The 21612-nt window shown below is 42.9% G+C and overlaps 1 protein-coding gene across 6 annotated transcripts in view; it reads right to left on the bottom strand.

Moving 5' to 3' along the window:
- The window catches only part of FYB2 (FYN binding protein 2), a 60413-nt gene that overhangs the window by 12839 nt on the left and 25962 nt on the right, over window positions 1-21612 (bottom strand). For all 6 annotated transcript variants that reach the window (XM_032218463.1, XM_032218464.1, XM_032218465.1 and 3 more), the window contains exons 3-10: window positions 19833-19970; window positions 19047-19080; window positions 7217-7311; window positions 6045-6076; window positions 3904-4021; window positions 3194-3326; window positions 3037-3077; window positions 842-917 (exon numbers count right to left, since the gene is read on the bottom strand). In XM_032218463.1, the coding sequence (XP_032074354.1) occupies window positions 842-917; window positions 3037-3077; window positions 3194-3326; window positions 3904-4021; window positions 6045-6076; window positions 7217-7311; window positions 19047-19080; window positions 19833-19970 (667 nt within the window). The remainder of the gene's footprint in view (window positions 1-841; window positions 918-3036; window positions 3078-3193; window positions 3327-3903; window positions 4022-6044; window positions 6077-7216; window positions 7312-19046; window positions 19081-19832; window positions 19971-21612) is intronic.

Raw genomic sequence — 21612 nt, 5'->3', positions numbered from 1 at the left:
AAAGTCAATAGGGAAGCCAGATTCACTTAACAATCGTGTTACTAATTTAACAACTGCAGGGATTCACTTAACAATGGAAAGAAAGGTCATAAAATGGGGCAAAATTCGCTTAACAAACATCTCACCTAGCAACAGAAATGTTGGGCTCAATTGTGGTCATAAGTTGAGGATCACCTGTGCATAGAATATGACTACTAAGCATCAGAAGGAATTCTCTGACTATACAAGCAGCCAACCAGTCAAAGAGGCTCCTGTATTAAGTGATAAATTCTTACTGAGATCTTCAAATAGAGTCCGGATAGTGAACTATCAGAGATGATATAGTAGATCCTATTACAAGCAGGGAGTTGAATGGGGTAATATCTAAGATTCCTTCCAACTGTATGATTCTATAATATTTCCTACACTCCAAAAAGGGACTGCAGCAATACAGTAAACATACTTGACCATTGCCAAGAAGCACAAAATACGGCTTTTTTTGAGCCTATAGCAAAAAGGCCAAGCTCCCCATGTGGGCTATAAGCCCAGCGGCTGCAGCTGTAGCTGTGCACAAACATGAGCCAGCCAAAACTGTTTGCTCGGGGAGGTACTCACAATATCTTGATCTGATATAAAGGCAATAAAACTCACTCTATATTCTTTTAGGAAGAGAACCAGCAGATGACACAACTGTCCAAGAGTGGACTGAGTCGAAAGCTGGGTGGCTAGCAACAGAAGTGGAGTTTAACAACTTTAAAGAAACAGACTCAGTCCAATCAGGAGCGGCCAAGGTCAACCCATGTCTGGATCCTATCTCCACCTCAATGGAGATAGTACATACAACCAAAGACTATCTACTCACTCAGATTTGGAGGAATTATAACCTTCACTTTGAATTTCACTTTGAATATCTTCATATGTTTCTTCATAGGTATCATCTAAAATATAAAGAAATAAAAAGCCATATTTGTAGCTAAACCACCAGTTGCTGGTAATTTTAAAGTATAGTTAGAAAAGACACCATTTGGAAATATAACAAAAGTGTTGTTTTTTTCTATCATCATCCATTTATTGCACTTCAGTAATAACCTAACTAAGCTCTTTTTGGAATATCCAAGAAGTAGGGCTTGAATTAAATAAAACTGACTTCCAAATTTCAAGAGATTATAAAATATAGCGCACTATGAACTGGAGTACGGAATAAAACAAGCACATGTTTTCTATTCAAAAATACGTCAAAAGAATATACTTTAAAATTCTACAACTTTGTAGCTTTTATTGCATCCTATAACTGTCTCAAATTGAGCCAATCCTGTAGGAAAGGATGAGGTGGAGAAATCACACAAAACATTAACCCCAAAGAATTATTAATCTATCTAACTGACAGATTATTTCATATTCTTATATAAATTAATTTATAAATTAACTTTTGTTGCATTCATATTCTGCCTTTCTTCCAAGGAGTTCAGCTTAGCCCAAATGTGATCTCATTTTTACCTTTACAGCACTCAAATAGTCTCAGTATTTAAATAGTAATCAAATATTCTGACTTGGTGAGTTAACTACAACCATCAAATAAATTTCAAGATTGAGCAAGGAATTAGTTTGGATTTTTTAAAAAAAAAGATTATTTATACATACACATCCATTTTTTCATATGCTACCTAAAGGTTTTGGATTGGGGCCGGTTACCAATACTATAATATAAAACCAACGAACCAATAAATAAGAGTCTATAAATTATCTGAGAGACAAGTTCAAAACCATGAATGCTCCTGATGAGGAAAGTTCACATAAATCAACATTAAAAATGCAGTGACCATAACTTAACTACACCATGTGGAATGAGTACTATCATTTGAAAGTCAATGTGTCACCAAGGGTGATTTTTTTTTAATTTGACAGTACAACATCAGCTTCCAGAGATTTTAAATGAAGCGTCTTCAAATAAGGTTGTCAGTTAAAAGCATGACCTGCTTAGCCAAATGGTTTACCAAGACATCTTGGGCCAGGTGCTATCAATCAGCCTAACCTAACAAAATAAGGATGAGTTGAAAAATATCCATATATCTTTCCATTGATACAAGGGAGAAAGAAATGAATAATATACTAAGGAAAAAAATGGGGGAAGCAACTAATCATCTCTCCATCACTGACAAAAGCAAAGCTAGTTTAAGGAGCAAAGTGGAAAGTTCAGACTGAGAAATGACAGAGTATATTATTTAGGCTTTGAGTCTAACAACTTCAGATAATTCTATATATACAGAAAAGAGGGGGAGGAATCTTTATTTCTAGAATAGTTTGCTGGCCTATGAAAAAAACAGACAAACATGGGATTCCACTCAATGGAATACAATCAGACAGTGACTTCCCAGAAGACCACAGGATAACAATTGCAAAATAAGAACATGTATATTAAATATAAGCAGGCTTAGAAGTACTGTGGTCCTTCTACATTTAGAAAAATTATCAAACAACCCATTGGTAAATCTACAGCTTGAACATGTCACAAGTCAAAGAGAAATCCTCAATATGAATTATATAACATTTATCTGAAAAATAAGACTTTAGTTAGTGAATGTTATTTGTCTTACATTACAATTGTACTGACATTATAAAATGTAAGGTAAAAATTAAAATTTTAATTTTTATATTTACATTTTTACTTTACAAACTTTGCCATGAATTATCATTTTTCATGTGACAAAAGCATGGCCTTATTAAACACATGGGATCTGACAATATTAGCTGAATTCTGACATATCTAAATTCAACTACTCTCTGACCCCATTTATTTTTGAGAGTGTGGCCCCTGACAAGCTTTTGGTATTTTTTCCTAAAAGGGATCTCAACCATGAAAAAAAAATTAAGCCATGTTTTTTTTCTGTCTACGAACACTCCAATTTTCATACTTTTTCCACTGGCTGGGTAGTGCAGAGAATTCACTAGGAATCTGGATGGTTTTTCAAGAGTTAAAACTACCTTTGCATAAATTCTTTCAGTAGTTAAATATTCAAGCCCACTTTATTCTATAAGAAGTGTTATTTCTATACTTACTAGAATGTAAAGCAAATGATCTGTGGGCATCGGAGGATTGCCTGCAACACAACATTTAAACAAAGTGGTGTAAAAATACATCTGAAATGTTAAGAGTCACAATTTTTCAAAAAAGTTAAATCTACATGTACTTTCTAAATGTCTATGAAACACTTACAGGTCTCTCCCTATCCCTTCCACATCGTCATACACTTCCTCTGCAGTTTGCTCCAATGTAGCAGTTCTTAGATCTGGATCCCATTTCCCTTCATCTCTTCTTAAAGATTCCAGGCATACATAATCATCTGAAACTGGAGCAGAATTCTTGTTTCAGGCTCTCCTAAACATATACGAAATATTTAACCTGCCTAAATGCTGAAACTGCAACACGCATTCTGAAGATCCAAGAAGAGAAAGCTATGAAAACTGCATCGGCTTTTTGATGCACGTTTCTCCAAAATAGACCATTAAGGAAAAAGCAGCCAACATTTTTTGCCATGATTGTCCTTCTACATTGTCCATGACTTTAAAATTGCACTTACAGTCATAGAACCTAGTTGTTACAAAGCAGGCTGGCTTGGGCATTCTAAGAATTGAAGTTCACACATCTTCAAGTTATTTAGGCTGAGGAACACTGCTATGAAACAATATAGTATCAAGCTTTTCTTAAGCATATCACACAAATTACATTACTCTACACCAGCTCTTGCGATTGTCCCTTATCTCTCAACCTAGATGTACAAATATCAATTCTTCAATCCTTGGCAAAAAGTCAAGAGATACAAAGGACATCTTGTCAAGAGATGTTACGTATGGAGAGGTATAAAGGAGTACGTGTCACTTAACTCAGAGTAAAGCAGTGGCAACATCAACATGCATTTAACTCACAATCTTCATCCTTTGCCAATCCTTCTCCAGAGAAACACTGATTTGTTTCTTCTTGAGGCATATTCTTCTCAGTCCCTCTGATTCGGGGTTTCATGAATATACTTCGAGGATTGCACATCTGTTAGCATACATTACATTGCTTGGGTTAAAGAGTCCTTTCACAACATTCCTTGCTAAATTCACGATGTGGCACAGAGCACCTATTCTAGCATACAAATCAAAGCAGATTAAATAAAGTACTTAATTATTTCTGATCAGGCATCATCCAGGCCCCAATCTGTGTAATTCATCTCCATCTTGCACCTTCTACATGTTTCATCATAAGAAAACATTCCCCAAGCTGAATTCTTACAGATAAATACCACTGAACTTTTAAGTAAAGGGGAAGTGCATGTCCTACTTCTTTCCCAAGCCAAAACCAGGATAAGACAATATTACATTAGGTGAGTAGAAAATTCCAGTGGGGAAAGAAACCTCCCCCCCCCAGCCATTTTACATATTCAACATTAGTATTTGTTCAATTTTCCCAATTAAAAGATCTCCTGTGACATCTGTGAGTAGAGTGGGCAGCACTGCAAGGTTTTCAAGAAGGACACATCACCCTTTGTAAGACAGTTTGTGCACATATAATTCAATCAGAAAATCTCAACATTAAGAATTGCCCATTTACTAAGTCAGAAAAATAATTGGCAGCAACATATATTTTATATTCTAAAAATCATACTTTGTGGATATGCAACACTATAGTTAATTGGACTAGCAATTTCAAGAGAGTGAGATTAATAAGGACCAATGAAATCTGTAAGAGATTCTCTACTAGAAGCTGTTTGCCATTCAGAATATTGAACTGTTCCTTCTTCAAATATCATGTTCGTTTTTGCGTGAACACACAGAGTCAGAGTTATACAGCTGAATAATTTAATCCTTGTATTAAAAACTTTCTTTTAAAAAACCCCAACACATAGGGTAATAGTACATAAATATTCCTGACTTAATATTTCTTCAACCTATTTGTAGCAAAACAAAGAGTGCTTTAGTTTTTACAGATTGGTCACAAAATAATAGTTTTATTGACCTGGACATTGTTTTAAGGAATATCTCGGTCTGCATCTATGTTCCATGTCCTTTTAGTGAAATGTGGCTAGAATCCAAAAAACACTACTCAAAGTTTCCAAAGCATGCAGAGTAACATACACAAGCAAATTTTCCTTCCTGACTTTAATCCGTGACACTAAATGGGTTGTCATTTCAAACATTTGCTAATCTTCCAAAGCAATTTTTGAAGCACAAAGAAAAGTAGGCTGACACAAAAGTTATGGGAGAAATAACCTGCATGAAAAATAACTCATTGAATGCTTGTATGCTTGCCAGACGCTTCAGTTTGTATTATTCTCATATGGAACATTTGAAGAAAATTAATTAGCTTACTCAGAAAATTGGTTGAGAATTGACTTGTTTGTTCAACACACTTTCAGTTCTATCAACAAATTAAATTTAACATATTTAGACTGTGTTTATATTATATACTTTTGGTTATATACTTATAACCTGCAACACAATGGATGAATGAAGCCAATAACATTAAATTATCATCACAATTGCTTGATGTTAAGACTAGGTTCATCCAATTTAAATAATGAAATTGCTATGTGGAAAAAGAGCCAGTAGTAAGCTATAATTTGTAAAATATTGCCTTGTGTGTAGTAATCTAAATGTAACATAAAATTTTAGCATAACAAAAAGTAATTTGTCCTGAGGTAAAAAATATATATAACCAATTCCAGAATGCTGAAATTCGATGCATTTCTATTTTAATATTAATCTTCTACTATTTAGGTGCTAGCTATAAACATACAATAGACAATAAGTTAAAGGAAACTAACTAGAGTAGGAGTGGGCAATTAATGGCCCCTTTATGACCTGTGGACTTCAACTTCCAGAATTCTTGAATCAGCTGGCTCAGGAATTCTGGGATTTGAAGTATACAGGTCATGAAGGGGCCATTAATTGTTCACCCTGAACTAGATGGATGAGTTCCATAAAGATGGATATTTCTACAGCAAGTCAAGTGCTGATCCATTGTTCTCTTTTTCTTCTCTCACTCCAATTATTTCATCAGACTAGAGATTGAGAGCACGTACCTTAGTATCTTCCTTTTCCAAAGACTTGAAAGCTAGAATCAAGGTTTAGTAGAAATTAGGACATTACACTTTGTAATTTGTTTCAACTGCTTTAATAAAACTGCTAATGATAATAAGGAGTTACAAATAGATTGCTATATAACCTACCTTCTCCAACCAGCTAAACAAAGTGTACCCAAACTAATATTTTTAAAGACAAAAACTGCAAGATTTAATGCACTACAGATACAATTAGAAGTAATCTTAATTCTATCCCCATCCAAATCTTAAAAATGAAAAACGTGTGTGAGAAAAGTTAATGAAAGATCACCTCTTTTCAGATGCACATAGTTAAAAGAGTTTTTAAAAAAGAGGTTAAAGTTAAATAGTACAAAAAGAAAAGAAAAAAATAGAGAGAAGCTTGATAAATGTGTTGAAACATAACACAGAATATAAAAGCCAAAATTACAGTGCATTGATGATATCAGTTAGTATCTAAGTGCTCCGATATTACCAAATCGGGTAATGAAACATCTATTAACAAACAACAAAGTCCAAATATCATCAAGGACTCCATAGTTCAATCCTGAGCTACATATATTCTCTTCTGTTGGACTTAAAATGTTAACCATTGATTACCATATTTTTGGAGTATAAGACGCACCGGAGTATAAGATGCACCAAGATTTTGAAAAGGGAAATTAAAAAAAAAGTTTTTGCACTCTGCAGACCTCCCCAAAATGGCCCATTTTTGTCAAAAAAAGGGGCATGTGTAGCCTTTAGAAGGCTTGTAGAGTGCTCCTGGGGGCTGGGCCCCCCCAAAATGACCAAAAAATGGGCCATTTTATGCCCTCCCCAGCCCCCAGGGGCACTCTGGAAGCCTCCTCAAGGTTATGCATGGCCATTTTTGGAAAGCGGGGTGGGGTTTTGGGAGCCCAAAAATACTGTATTCAATGTATAAGACGCACCCAGATTTTCACTCTCTTTTTTGAGGGAAAAAGGTGCATATTATACTCTCCAAAATACAGTAATTTCTCACCTCTGCTACTTAAATTCTCAAAGTATTACTTCTCCACATGCGAATCACCAAATTCCCTCATGTTGCAAGCTAATGAGCCTTGGGAGTAGCTGCACATCTAACAAGCATGTACACCCATATAGTCTGCATAAATGAAACAACAGTTGAAACTCACAGTGTATGGGTCGTTGAGCAGGATTAGGACAGTTCTTTTGCTGTTCCTGATAGTATATGGTTTCTTCATAGGTGTTCAAATCTTCCAGTTCAGTACTGAAAATAAAGGAAGGGGCCATACCATTATCCTTTTCTGAAAAAGAACTTAGAAATCTATGAAAGTACTGTATTGAGGCATTTTTGATTCCTTAATGGCAGAGATTTACAATATACTGTATTGGTTGGAATCAGTCCTGTTTCTCTTCATCAAAAGAGGTTTACACATGGTTCTACTAGCCAAGAAATCTTGGGAGTGGTTTATATGAAGTACTACTTTTCAATGTTGTATGGAAATGTACTCATTAAAGTAAGATAGCAACACAACAGGTCCTCTAATGCCATTGGATCAACTCTCTGTAAGTTCTGAAACACTGAGAATCCCCAAAAAGAACACAAAAAATAATATTCCACATTTTCAAGTATTTTTTTGGCAAGAATGAAAGTATAGTGCTTATTAGGGCCATTGAAAGTAAATTTGATCAAAAGTAAAATCAACTTTCCAAATCAGATAATTTGGAATCAAACTGTCAAACCAAATCCTTCCAAAGAGAAACCAAGCATCAATGCTCTTCTGTATATGGAAATGCAACTTTCTTCCTATAATAAGGTGACCAGATTTTAGCATTGATAAAGTGGGACACCATTGACAGGGGGGGGGGTTGTTTTAAAAAAATCAGGACTTTTTAAAAATGCCACGGGATGCGGGACAAATTGTTAAAAACTGGGACTGTCCCGCCAAAAGCGGGATGTCTGATCACTTTACGTTAAGGCCTCCAACGGTGCCAACCAGCACGGAACCTTAAGATAGTACTTTTTCCTCACCTTTTCCCACACCCCCATCAAAATCTTCCAAATATAATGTCCCATGAAATACCTGTGGGGGGGGGGTATCTCTTTCTTGCCAGAGGGAGGCATGCCATCCCTGTGGGAGGTCATGTTCCTCTATAGCCAATAAGCGCTTTCTACTCAACGTTGCCCAATCCTTCACCCATGTCATAATTGCTGCACTATAATATGCTTCCCAGTTTTGTACTCCGAAGCCTCCCAGTTCTTTATGTTTTTGCAACATTTGGGCTTTAATTCGTGCTTTCTTGCCTTGCCATATAAATCAAGCCACTATTATCTCCAAGGATTTTTTAAAAAATGTCCAATTTGGTCGGTGCCATTTGAAACAAAAACAGAAATTGTGGTCCCCTTTTGATCCCCAATGGAGAAGCCTAGATTCACTTAACAGTCATTTTCCTGACTTAACAACCACCATGATTCACTTAACGTGGCAATAAAAGGTCACAAAATGCGGCAAAATTCATTTAACAAACATCTCCCTTAGCAACAGAAATTGGGGGATCAATCCTGGTTGTAAATTGAGGATTACCGGTAGCCCATTGCAAAAGGCAACTTTACTTGGAACAGGTGAGATTGTGCCCTGATCCCTTTCATGCCAACATCCCATCCTGCACATGGGGAGTACTCCACAGGCGGACAAAAGTCCCCAATCCCCTCTCAACCTCCAGCTGACTCTGCCTTCCACCATAACCACACATGACATTTAGATGCCCCTCAAAGGCAAAACTCAGGGGGCTGAATTCTACAGGGGAAGGAGTAAAGGGGGGGATTTGAGGGGCAGCCCAAAGCACTGTCTGTCTAAATTTGCATCAGGCAGGCAGTAACATTTTCATAGACCATGATCAGAGGAGCAGCTGATCCTATGGATCCTACTCCTCCTGCATTCAGTCCCAGGCCTACAAGTGGAAGTACCCCTTCCTTCCTTCCCTCCTTCCTTCCTCCTTTCACCTTCCTTCCTTTCCCCTTCCCTCTTTCTTCCTTCTAGCCTTCCTACCTTTCCATTCTTTCTCCTTCCTTCCTTCCTCTTGCCTATCTACCTTCTGTCTTTCTGCTTTTTAGATCTCTCTTCCCCTTCCCTTCCTTCCTCCTTCCATCCTTTCACCTTCCCTCCTTCCTTCCTTTCTACTTTATTTTTCTGTTCTTCCCCTTCTCTTCCTTTCTTCTTCCATTATTTTCTTCTTTCCTCCCCCTCCCTTCTTTTTCCTTCCTCCTTCCATCCTTCCTTCTTCCTTCCTTCCTTCCTCTTGCTTATCTACCTTCACCTTATCTGCCTTTCCCCCTCTTCCTTCCTTTCTCCTTCCATCCTCTCTTCTTTCCTCACTCACTCCCTTCCTCCTTTTCTCTCCCTTCCTCCTTCCATTCTTTCAGCTTCCTTCCTTTTGCCTATTTACCTTCTCTGTATTTCTGCTCTTTTCATCTCTCTCTTCCCCTTGCCGTTTCCCCAGTTTTGCAAGGAATGAGAAACGATGCTTTAATCCGAAGCAAAGGACGACTGCAATTGGAACCGCAGACAGGGAAAGATCCTTATAGCACAAAACCCATCTTTGCATGGTGGTGAGAACATAGGTAAAACAAAAAAAAAGCACAGTGCCCTCCTGAAACCGTGTTAACATAACGTCCCTCCGCCTTCTGAATGGGACTCGGTGTGACTCCGATTTGAATATGAGCACACGGAGCCGGGCGGGGAGATAAGCACCTTCATTTGCATTCTATGCCACCGTATGCTTTGTGAGGAACAATCCCCAGGGCTCCCCATGACTTTTTGCAGATTTTTCCTTTCATGCGAAAGTAAGGTGACCAGATTTTAACATTGGTAAAGCGGGCACCATTGACCGGGGGTTGGGGGGGTTTTCTTGATTAAATTTTTTTAAAAAAATCGGGACTTTTTAGAAATGCTGTGGGACACGGGACAAATTGTTAAAAATCAGGACTGTCCCGCCAAAAGTGGGACGTCTGGTCACCTTATCCTATAACCAAAATAATAGGAATAACTCAATTCAATAATCTTATTCAGATACTTAAATTAACTTGATTGGACCATTTGCTTTGGAAATGAAGCACCTGTACACAGGAGGATAGCAATTAATTAATAATTCAATAAATTATTTGGGGATCATATCAAGAGAATCATGGAATTCATAACTGAGAATGCCAACTCCATCTAATTGAATGAGAGATGTTGAGCTCTCCAGATCCTAAACAAGAATTATGTGGTCAACACATGCTAACCAATCAAGAACAGATCGTATAGAATTTAACAGTGTTTTAAGTGTTTTAAACAATTTGAACAATTTGAACAATTTGAACAATTTGAACAAATACATAAATGGTCTATGTTCTACAAATCACCTAATACTCAACATTATGCTTATTTAATACACAGCAACTGGTATAGGGATTAAGCCACTAGACTAGAAACCAGGAAACTTTAAATTCTAGCACTGCCTTAGGCATGAACTCAATTGGGTTGTCTTTGGCCCAGTCACTGTCTCTCAGTCCTAGGATGGAGGCAAAGGCAAACCAATTTGAAATCTTGACAAGAAAGTTAATCCAAGTGCTGCCAGGAGTCAATAGTGACTCAAATGCACCTACAGACAAAAAAACCCAAATAGAAACTCCCCCCTCCCCAAAATCTAATTCTCAGCATAGGGAGTGAAAAACCTGATTGACATTTTATCCATCTACAAGAATACATAGCCTAACCCTAACCCTAACTTACAACCATTAATTTGACCATTCAAAGTTACAATAGCATTGAAAAAAAAGACTTATGACTGTTTTCACACTTATGATCACTGCAGCATCCCCATGAGCATGTGATCAAAATTGGGCTGCTTTGCAACTAGTTGCAGTGTCTCAGGGTCATGTGATCACCTTTTGTTACCTCTTGACAAGCAGTCAATGTGGAAACCAGATTCACTTAACAACCATGTTACTAATTTAACTGCTTAACTGCAGTGATTCACTTAACAACTGTGGCAAGAAAGGTCGGGCAATGGAACAAAATGTAACAACTGTTTTGTTTAGGAATAGAAATTTTGAGTTTAATTATGGTCATAAATTGAGGATTTCCCATAGTTTATTGCTAGATGAGCATGGCCAAATGATTCTTACTCTTATTAAACATTATAATGCACCCAAGACATATCAAAGTGCCACAGATGTACAATCAAATACCAAAAGAAATGGTAATCAGTCATCCAATATTCAACAGTTTGCTTCAAAATGTATTTTTTTAAATTATAACTATAAAGCTGAAGTATAAATTAAGAATGCTATGTAAACAAACAAATACAAACCCAAAAGATGTCATTTGTACATCTAGAAAAACCGATTAACTGCTAAACGTTAACTTGGAAATGATTCCTGCTCATCCAACCATCATTGGGAGAGTTGCTGTTCAGCCTTACACAAACAATAGCTTTATGCAGCTAAATCATCTTTCTAAAATTTACTCATCAGCTTAGAATACACATCTTGCTACACTGATAAGAGCGATCTTAATTGCTCCTGACACATTTGTCTGCTTATCACAGTACCAGATACCTAAGGGACATACTGTACATTTCTAGCAAGGAAGATCCAGAAACCCAAGCCATGTTCCAAAAACTGTCTATCAGATAATATAGATATCTTAACCCACATTCTTTCCAGACATGCAAACAACTGCAATCAAAATTCACATCTGCTGTTGAAAATCATGGATACCTATGGCTTAAGCATTTTTGGATCGAGCAGATGCAAGTATTTGCAATCTTCAGTTTATGGAACTTCGGAAATTTCAAGCCAGAGACACTGAAGAAGAAGGGGAAGCAATTTCTCTTGTTGGAGAGAAAAGGGGGGAAAATAGCACATTATTTCAGATAACCAAGAATATGTTCGCAGAAGTAGTGATGTTACGATATTTAGGAAAAAACACACAACAAGGAAATACTTTGCCAAATATCTCCATTACCATTTTCAATGTTGTGTATAAAAATATTTGTATCCCTGGTTTAAGCCCCATTACTGATGATTTGTATATTACACTTCCATTCAGCCTTTCTTCCAAGACAATGTAGCCAATGCTGCTTTGCTTTTTTTCGTGAGTATAAAGCAGGAAGGGAGGAAGTTCTAGAGCAGTGTTTCCAGCCGGTATTCTGGAAGTTGAAGTCCAGACATCTTAAAATGACTGCCATTGGGAAATATTGCTCTAAAGCAGTGATGGTGAACCTTTTTTGGTTCGCGTGCCTTTTGAGGATCGACGGAAAGACGAGACGAGAGCCAGGACTGCCAGAACAAGAGGTTTATTTTCACAGAACTATTTACAGGCAATTCAGCACCATCTCTGCTTGACAGCTATTTAAACGGGCTGTCAAGCAGGGACAGCCAATGAGCGGGCCTATTGCGGCTAGCAATGAATGACGCTGCGCCCTAGCCAATCAGGGCGCCTCTAGTGGCTAGCAACAGATGATGCTGCGCCCTAGCCAATCAGAGCGCTGCCTGGCCTGTTCCCAGACGCCAGGTTGTACGTCGAGGACTTTCCGAGTCCTCAACTCCCCTTCCCGAGGTGGCGCAGTAGTTAAATGCAGCCCTGCAGGCTACTTCAGCTGACTGCAGTTCTGCAGTTCGGCTGTTCAAATCTCACCAGCTCAGGGTTGACTCAACCTTCCATCCTTCCGAGGTGGGTAAAATGAGGACCCGGATTGTTGTTGGGGGCAATATGCTGACTCTGTAAACCGCTTAGAGAGGGCTGAAAGCCCTATGAAGTGGTATATAAGTCTAACTGCTATTGCTATTGCTATTGCCCCTGAGTGAGAGCGCATGCTCAGCGTTGAAGAATGTGTAGTCAGCAAGATAGGTGGTGCACTGCCTGACCCACCCAGAATGCCTCAGTTCTACAGGAGTCGTCGGAGGGGTGAGTCCTGCTCATTGTAGCTCCTCCCCAAAGGGAGTGAAGCTCCAAGGGACGCCATCTTGGGATGGCCCAGAAGGCAGGCGCAACTCAACAGGTAGGCTGGGCCGTGGGGGGCGCAGCAACTGGGGAGGAGTCACCGAGCCGGGAGGCGGAAACCGGTGATGTGCAATTGTTGTAACTGGGGAATGGGGCCAGATCAGCTTGAGGTGAAAGCAGGGACATCGGCCAGCAGGAGGTGTCCGGATAGGTGGGGCCTGCCTGGGAAAAGGCCCATGCGTGGGAATCTGGGCAGAAAAACTCGAATTGAGGAATGGAATGGGCAGGTGCAAATCCTGCAACATTGGAGTAGGAGAGGCCTGCCTGGGGAAGGCCTCAAACTGGAATCTTTGGACCGGCTGGCAGGCAGCTGTGTCGTGGGCCCCTGGATCAGATGGGACGCCAGTCTCAGTGGGAAGATGCTTCCTTAACTGATCCATGTGGTGCCTCCACTCAGATCCATCGGCTAGTCTGACCCTGTAAGAACAGGGGCTGGTTATGGACAGAATAGAGGCAGCCACCCATTTAGCGTCCCCTGAGAAAGAACGGGCCCAGACCAAATCCCCCACTAGGAAGGAGCGGGAAGGGGAAACCCCCAGGTTGCATGGCTGCTCCCCTGAATAGAGCAGATGAAGCCTATCCAGGGGGGGCCGCAGGCCCCGACCCATCAACAGCTCCGTGGTGCTTTTGTTGGTCGTTGGGCAGGGGGTGGAGTGTTAGCTTAGGAGGTAAGCCACCACCCTCACTGGCCAATCGCCCCGTTCCATCCGGCCAAGGGCCTCCTTGGCCGAGCGGACCACATGCTCCTCCCGGCCATTGCAGGCCGGATGGTACGAGGCGGTGGGCACGTGCCGGATGCCCTGCAAGGCCAGGAATTCCTGAAAAGTGGTGGAAGCGAATTGGAGCCCGTTGTCCAAGACTACCACGTCTGGCAACCCGTGCGTTGCGAACAACCGGTGTAGGGCCCTGACAGTACTCTCGGCTCTGGTGGAGGTCATGAGGACAAGCTCCACCCAGAGAGAGTAGGCATCCACCACAATCAGGAATGTCTGCCTGTGAAAGGGGCCGGTAAAATCAATATGTATCCGAGACTATGGGCCTCTCGGAGCCTCCCACTCTCGAGCAAGGGCCGCCAGGAGAGCGGAACGGGAGAGCTGACAGGGAGGGCAGCGGCCAACCCAGGCTGCGATCTTGGTGCCCAGCAAGGGCCACCAGACATAGCTGCATGCCAATGCCTTCATGCGCGCTATGCTTGGGTGGTCCTTGTGGAGCAGAGATAGAACCTGAGAGCGCAGAATGGGAGGAATCACCACCCGGTCCCCCCAAATCAGGCACCCGCTGTGGAGGGACAACTCATCCTGGCAGGCTTTAAAGAGCCGGAAACAGTCAGCCACCTTCCCCAGAGGCCACCCTCGGAGGACCCAGGAGCAGACCTGCACCAAAACCAGGTCAGCCTTAGTGTGAGCGGCCACATCAGCTGCCGTGAGGGGAAGGCCCAAGGAGGTGATAGAGAGAATGGACAATGAAGGCACTGGTGCCGGGTCAGAGTCAGGCAGGGGGCAGCAGCTAAGGGCATCAGTGTGCCCTAGCTGCTTGCCAGGACGGTAAAGAAGCGTACAGGAATACGCTGCCAGGAACTCCGTCCAGCGGGTCATCCTGGGGGAGAGGATGGGAGGGGTCGGCTTGTCGCCGGCCAGAAGCCCAAGGAGAGCCTTGTGGTCCGTGACAAGTGTAAAGTGCCGACCATACAGATAGTCATGGAATTTCTTAATCCCGGACATTGCAGCCAGAGCCTCCTTGTCAATCTGGCTGTAATTGCACTCCAAAGAGGAGAGTGTCCGGGAGTAGAAAGCCACGGGGGCCTCTGAGCCATTTGGGAGGATATGGCTCAGGACAGCCCCCAGACCATAGGGGGAGGCGTCACAGGCTAACAACAGCGGCAGCTTGTTGCTGTACTGCACTAAGACAGCCGCTGACGTAAGCATGTCGTTAACAGCCATGAACGCATGCGCTTCACGGCTGCCCCAGCACCAGGCGGTGGCTCGGTCAAGCAACCAATGCAGCTGCTCGACAAGTGACACCTTGTGCGGCAGGAACGGCGTGTAGAAGTTGAGGAACCCCAGGAACGCCTGCAGCTCCGCCTTGGAGGAGGGAGTGGGGGCATTCCTGATGGCCGCAACCTTAGAAGGTGTAGGGTGGATTCCCTGGCGTCGATCAAGAAGCCCAAGAACTCCACCCTAGGCACAGCAAAGGAACATTTGCTGTGCTTCAATTTCAAGCCCGCGCCCCTAAAACGGAGGAGGACCTTCCTGAGCATTTAGATGAGTTCTGAGCGGCTGGAAGCAGTGATCAGAACATCATTGAAATACAGAACCACACCGGGGAGCCCATGGAGCAAGCGCTCTGGAAGATCCCCGGGGCCACGGAAATGCCGAATTGGAGGCGGCGACAATGAAAAGTCCCATGATGGGTGACGATGGTTTGGGCAGCCGCCGCATCGTCATCCATCGGGAGCTGCTGGTAGGCCTGCGCCATATCCAGTTTCGCAAAGGTGCAGCCCTGCCCCAAGGAAAGGAGCAGGTGCTGCACAACAGGGACTGGATAGGGGTTTGCCTGGAGGCCAAGGTTGATGGTCATCTTGTAGTTGGCACATATCTGACCGACCCGTCGGGCTTGACAGGGACCACAATTGGGGTCTCCCATTGCGAATGGTCGACAGGTTCCAGGACACCTTGCGCCAGCAGCTTATCAAGCTCGGCATCAATCTTGGCCCACAAGGCAAAAGGGACCCTGTGAGCCTTTAGCCGAATTGGTGCAACCTGGGGATCAAGGTTGAGGGAGATGGGGGTGCCCTTGTAGGAGCCCAGCTGGCCATCAAAAACGTCTGCGAATTCCATGAGGACGTTATCCAAAGAGGGTGAAGAAGCACCCACCCGATGGATCCCCCCAATTGACAACCCCAGGGGAGGGAACCAATCTAAGCCTAACAGGGAAGGCAGGGGCTTCTGCACTATCAAGACAGGCAAGCGGCCGTGAAAGTCCCCATAGTCAACCCAAATGGGGAAAGAACCCAGGGTGGGAATAAGAGTCCCCTGGTAGTCTCTGAGGGAGGTGTCCACCGGCTGCAGTTGGTCACGGCTGACGCGGGGACACAGATGGGAGAAAGTGGACCAAGACAGCAGGGAACGGGAGGAGCTGGAGTCCACCTCCATGTGGCAGGGCTGACCTTCCAGATGAAGGGCTGCAGAGACCTTTCTCACCCCCGCGGACGTCTGGCTGACGGTCTCCCTGACGAAATCAGTCTGGGTGACAGTGTAGCAATATTCAGCCTGCCTCGCAGGCCGCGGAGGCTGGAGGCGCGGTTGCGGCTGAGAAGTGGCAGGCTGCTAAAGGAAGGAAGGCACAGGCAGTGAGGCACGGCAGACCTGGGTGATGTGGCCTTTCTTGCCACACCAACGGCAGACGGTGCCCTTGAAGGCGCATGCAGAGTGGTTGTGTCTGCCACCGCAGCCCACACACGCAGACGAAGTCAGAACAGCCGGCACAGGGGGAGGCCGCCTAGGTTGGGCACAGGGCTGAGCCACTTGCTCATAGTCCGGTTCCACTAGTGGCACCAGATCGTCAATGAGGCAAGCCTGAGCAGCCGGAGGAGGACACGGAGGAGGCAGAGGAGGAGGAGGAGGCGGGGGAGGTAGAGACGGTGGAAGAGGCTGCAGACGCTGCATGTCGGCTGTGGACTGCTCCGAGAGCTCAGCTGCTGTGGCTTCGTCCACAGCCTGCTGCAAGGTGATCTCTGGGTGAGCCAGGAGATGGTGGTGAAGGCGAATTTGATCCCACAGACAGACTGTTCAACGAGGTTGTCCTCCAAGTTCCCAAAGTCACACTGAATCGCCGCTACGTGTAAGGATTGCAGAAATTGGCTGATGGATTCGGCCGGTTTCTGCATGCATTGGCAGAACGCATAGTGGCGGGTGATGCGCGATGGTGTGGACGCGTAATGATTTTTGAGCTTCGCCATCAGCATCTCCCAGCTGAGTTGATAAACCGGCCGAGGAGAGGCCAAGGCCCTCGCTGAAGTGAACATAGCCAGGCGCAGCAGCTGAGGAAGAAGCTGCACTTCTCCTCCGGTCGCAGATTATGATTCTTTGAGGCTATGAGGTAGCACTCAAAGTGCTCAAGGAACCCGTCCCATGACTCGCCGGAGTTCCAAAGGGGGTGAATGGTGGAAGCGCCGCCATCACTCAGGTCGCGACGTGTGAGGAAAGAAAAAAAATTGTTCGTAGTAAAGAGCCAGCAGATGCTCCGCAGTTTGAGCGGCTTCGGGGCTGATTGCCCTCTCGTTCGTTCTAGGCTCTGGTTATTGGAATCACCAGGATCCCACCCTCGTCGCCAGTTTTGAGGATCGACGGAAAGACGAGATGAGAGGCAGAACTGCCAGAACAAGAGGTTTATTTTCACAGAACTATTTACAGGCGATTCAGCACCATTCCTGCTTGATAGCTATTTAAATGGGCTGTCAAGCAGGGGCAGCCAATGAGCGGGCCTACTGCAGCTAGCAACAGACGATGCTGCGCCCTAGCCAATCAGGGCACTGCTTGGCCTGTTGCCAGCCGCCAGGTCTTACGTCGAGGACTTTCCGAGTCCTCAACAGTGCCAAAAGCGGGGGGATTGCAGGGAGGTTGTGTGTGGGAATGTTGCACCTATAATGCAATGCATGACCCCCAGCATGCACGCGTGCATGACAGGTGCAACCCCCCATTTTTTGCATGGTTTTTTCACCCTCCCCAGGTTCCAGCAGCTTTATAGGAGCCTGGGGAGGGCGAAAATAGCCTCTCCCCCCTTGGAGGCTTCAGGAGCTTCCCTGAAGCCTCTGGAGCGCAAAAAAAAATGTCCCTATGGGCAAACCGGAATTTCGGGAACGGACTTCCAGTTTGCTTGTAGGGCTGGGTTAAGCCTTCCAGAGCCTTCAGAGGCCTTCCGAAGGACGAAAAACAGCCCTACGAGCAAACTGGAAATCACTTTCAATTTGCTTGTAGGGTCGTTTTTCGTCCTCCGCAAGGCCCCTGAAGACTCTGGAGGGCTTAAACTGGCACTATGAGCAAACCACATGTTTGTCCCCAAACTTCTGGTTTTCCCCTTAGGGCTGATTTTTTGCGCTATAAAGCCTCTGGAGCCTGGGGAGGGCGAAAAATGGATGCAGAAAAAGATTAAAGTCAGCTGGCCAGTGTGTGCATGCATGGCAGCGTGCACAGGTGTTGCGCTGGCCAGCTGACAGGGCAATGCCTCACGTGCCATAGGTTCACCATCCCGGCTCTAAAGTCTAGCCTATAAAATAGATTAGACTGTGATACAGATTTGCTACTTTCCCAGTCAAACCTACAGATATTCCACAGCATTGCATTAGAGTCTGCTACTAAAAATTACGATGCAGATCAAAAAAGCTAATTGTGACTGATGGATGGGTCCAGTTGTGAAGATCTCCACAGTAAGCAGGGAAATTAGGGATAGTCATTCATAACAATGCTTTGCATTAATGATTTTGGCAAAAGGTAATAAAAGGTAAAAAACACTAGGAATATTTCCTGAAGCAAATCTTTTCAATTACAGCATGGTTTATAAAGCGGAGATATAGCCCCCATAAATTTATTCCTGTTCTGCTTTATTTTTAATGCAAAGTATACTGCTGTAATCATGTTCACCCAAGAAAGCCAATAACAAAGGGATTTTATTAGATGTTTACAAATTTTCTCTGTTCACCTTAACTTCTCTTTTCTCTGCCACACCTAATAGCTGTTGCATACATAAATACAAAACTGAGGAAAGCACACTCATATGTTAAGGCAGTTTCTGAATCTCATTTTCAAGATGGCTTATTTGTACCCACAAAACATTTATTTATTTTACAAAAGGCAGCTTGGCACTGCTATTTACAGAAACCTGATACCACAGGCAAGATATATACATAAAGAAAATCTGAAATGAATTCCTAGACAGTAAAGATATATTCACTTACATTTCGGGAGTCAAGTATGCATCATCTGGAGTATCTGAAAAGAAACATTAAAAGGAAACAATTACTGGAACCACACAATATAACAGAGAAGTTAAATTCACTAGTGTATTGCTTGAATAAATCCATGAGAGAGAGAGATGAAAGAAAAAAAGGAAAAAGGGACAGAGGGACAAAAGGAAGGAAAGAGAGAGAGCGGGGGGAGGAAGGGAACACATGGCTGGCAAGCCACTCCCACCAGGTCACATGGCCGGCAAGCCACTCCCACAAAGGAAGCCCTACCCACAGAGTAGGTTCGAAAAATCTTTGAAACCCACCACTGATTAAATAACTATCAGGATATATTGAAATAAGTAAAGGTTCCCTTCACATATATGCGCTAGTCGTTCTCTACTCTAGGGGGTGGTGCTGATCTCCGTTTCTAAACCAAAGAGCCAGCTCTGTCCAAAGATGTTTCCATGGTGATGTGACCGGCATGACTAAACACCGAGGTGCACAGAATGCTGTTACCTTCCCACCAAAGTGGTCACTATTTTCCTATTTGCATTTTTACATACTTTCAAACTGCTAGGTTGGCAGAAACTGAGACAAATAACGGGAGCTCACTCTGTTATGCAGCACTAGGGATTTGAACCACCAAACTGCCGTCCTTTCTGATTGACAAGTTTAGCATCTTAGCCACTGAGCCACCGCGTCCCCTGACAAAAGTACCTCACTCTATTAGAAATAATTACAGTTCTGGGCACCTAATAACCATTTCCTTGCAATGCCACCAAGTAAATACCTTACCTGGAAAATTCTGCTGGAAGGCACGAAGATCTACCTTGGGAGGTCTTGGTGGTTTCTTTGGAGGAGGACCAAGCTCTTTGATAGAAGGAAGGAGCTTGATTTTTGGAAGCTTGGCATCTTCATCATCAGGACATCTTTCTGTATCAAAGAAATGAAACAGTCTTAAGATTTGAAGAAAGAGCAGTGGAAAATGCGTATTCACGAAACAACGAATTATTTTCTTCTAGTTCCAGCATCTCTCTTCCCTATTCTGAAAGTTACTGCTGTGACCTTCCACTGCTGCACCATAGAGTGTATTTTAACTTACTGCACCTGTGTATGGTTTGCCAATTGGACAGTGGCAAATAGGACAGCGCTCCAGAGAGTTAACATAATTGCCCAGAGGGTCATTGGTTGCCCTCTCCACTCCTTGGAAGAGCTTTATTAGCTCCCGATGCCTTAAGAAAGTTCAAAACATTCTTAAAGATCCCATCTCAGCCTTTTTTTGAACTATTGCCATATGGCAGATGGTACAGGACAATAAAAACAAGGACAAATAGGCTGAAAAACAGCTCCTATCCCAGAGCAGTAACTATATTGAATTCTACTATATAGTGCAATATTAATGAAGTATCAGGGGTTTTTAATTCAATTGTTTAGAATATAAAGTATATGTGTTTTTGTTTTATTTTTTATGTATAATGTACACTGAACATGGTACTTAATTTCATTATACGAGGTGCAACGACAATAAACTAAACTAAAGTATGTAGGGAAGGTCCATGCCAATGTATGCCTGCACTGGCCTTTGGGCTGCAGAACTGGCTGCATCTGTACCAGTAGTGGGATTCAAATTTTTTACTACTGGTTCTATGGACATGGCTTGGTGGGCATGGAAGGGGAAGGTCTCTGCAAAATCTCTATTTCCTCCCGATCAAATGGGACGCAGGAAGCAGAAAATAGATGGGGACAGGGCCAGTCAAAGGTGGTATTTACCGGTTCTCCAAACTACTCAAAATTTCCGCTACCGGTTCTCCAGAACTGGTCAGAACTTTCTGAATACCACCTCTGATCTGTACCACAATAATTAACAAGGTATCATTTAATGTCCTCCAAACTCTGGTTCCTAGCATTTTGTAGGGAAGAGGAGAACCACTTATCCAAATGTTACAGCATGAACGGGTAATTTTTTGATCATAGGAATCATACTTCTTTTTTTCCTCAATTTTTTTTGATGGATGAATCCTGCAATGAGTGAGCAGTGATGCAAAAATATCATTGAAGCAAAGTGGGAGAGGATGGATACTCATGTTTCGGTGGGGGAGGGGTTCTACCACATTTGTTATTTTCCACATTGTATTAAACGATTGGACTCAATTTTTTATTCCTGTACTTGTCTGCAAAAAAAAAAAAAAAACCCCGACAGCAAATCTGCTGTTTAATCTGCAGCAAAGTAAGTAATTTTGAATACATTGGACTTAATGGGGAGACCCAGATTTGGGACTCCACAAGGAGAACCCTAGATGACTTTAGACCAGTCGTTCCATCTCAGTTCAACCTATATTAAATTGTTATGGGATAAAATTAATGAGCTGCTTCCTGGTCTATGTCACTTCTCTGAGAAAATATAAATGTGGTAAACAAATAAAAGTAAGGACCTTGGGGACTGAAAAAAAATGCAGTCTTGCATATTATATATTGTGGAATTGAAGAAGGAGAACGGTTCAACCCAAATTATTCAAAGCCTAGAGCAACTTTTCCAACTAAAAATAGACTAAAAATAGGGGGAGAGGATGGTATG

Source organism: Thamnophis elegans, chromosome 5 (genome assembly GCF_009769535.1).
Source record: "Thamnophis elegans isolate rThaEle1 chromosome 5, rThaEle1.pri, whole genome shotgun sequence".
NCBI classification, from domain to species: Eukaryota; Metazoa; Chordata; class Lepidosauria; order Squamata; family Colubridae; genus Thamnophis; species Thamnophis elegans.
This window is presented reverse-complemented; position numbering and strand designations above follow the sequence as displayed.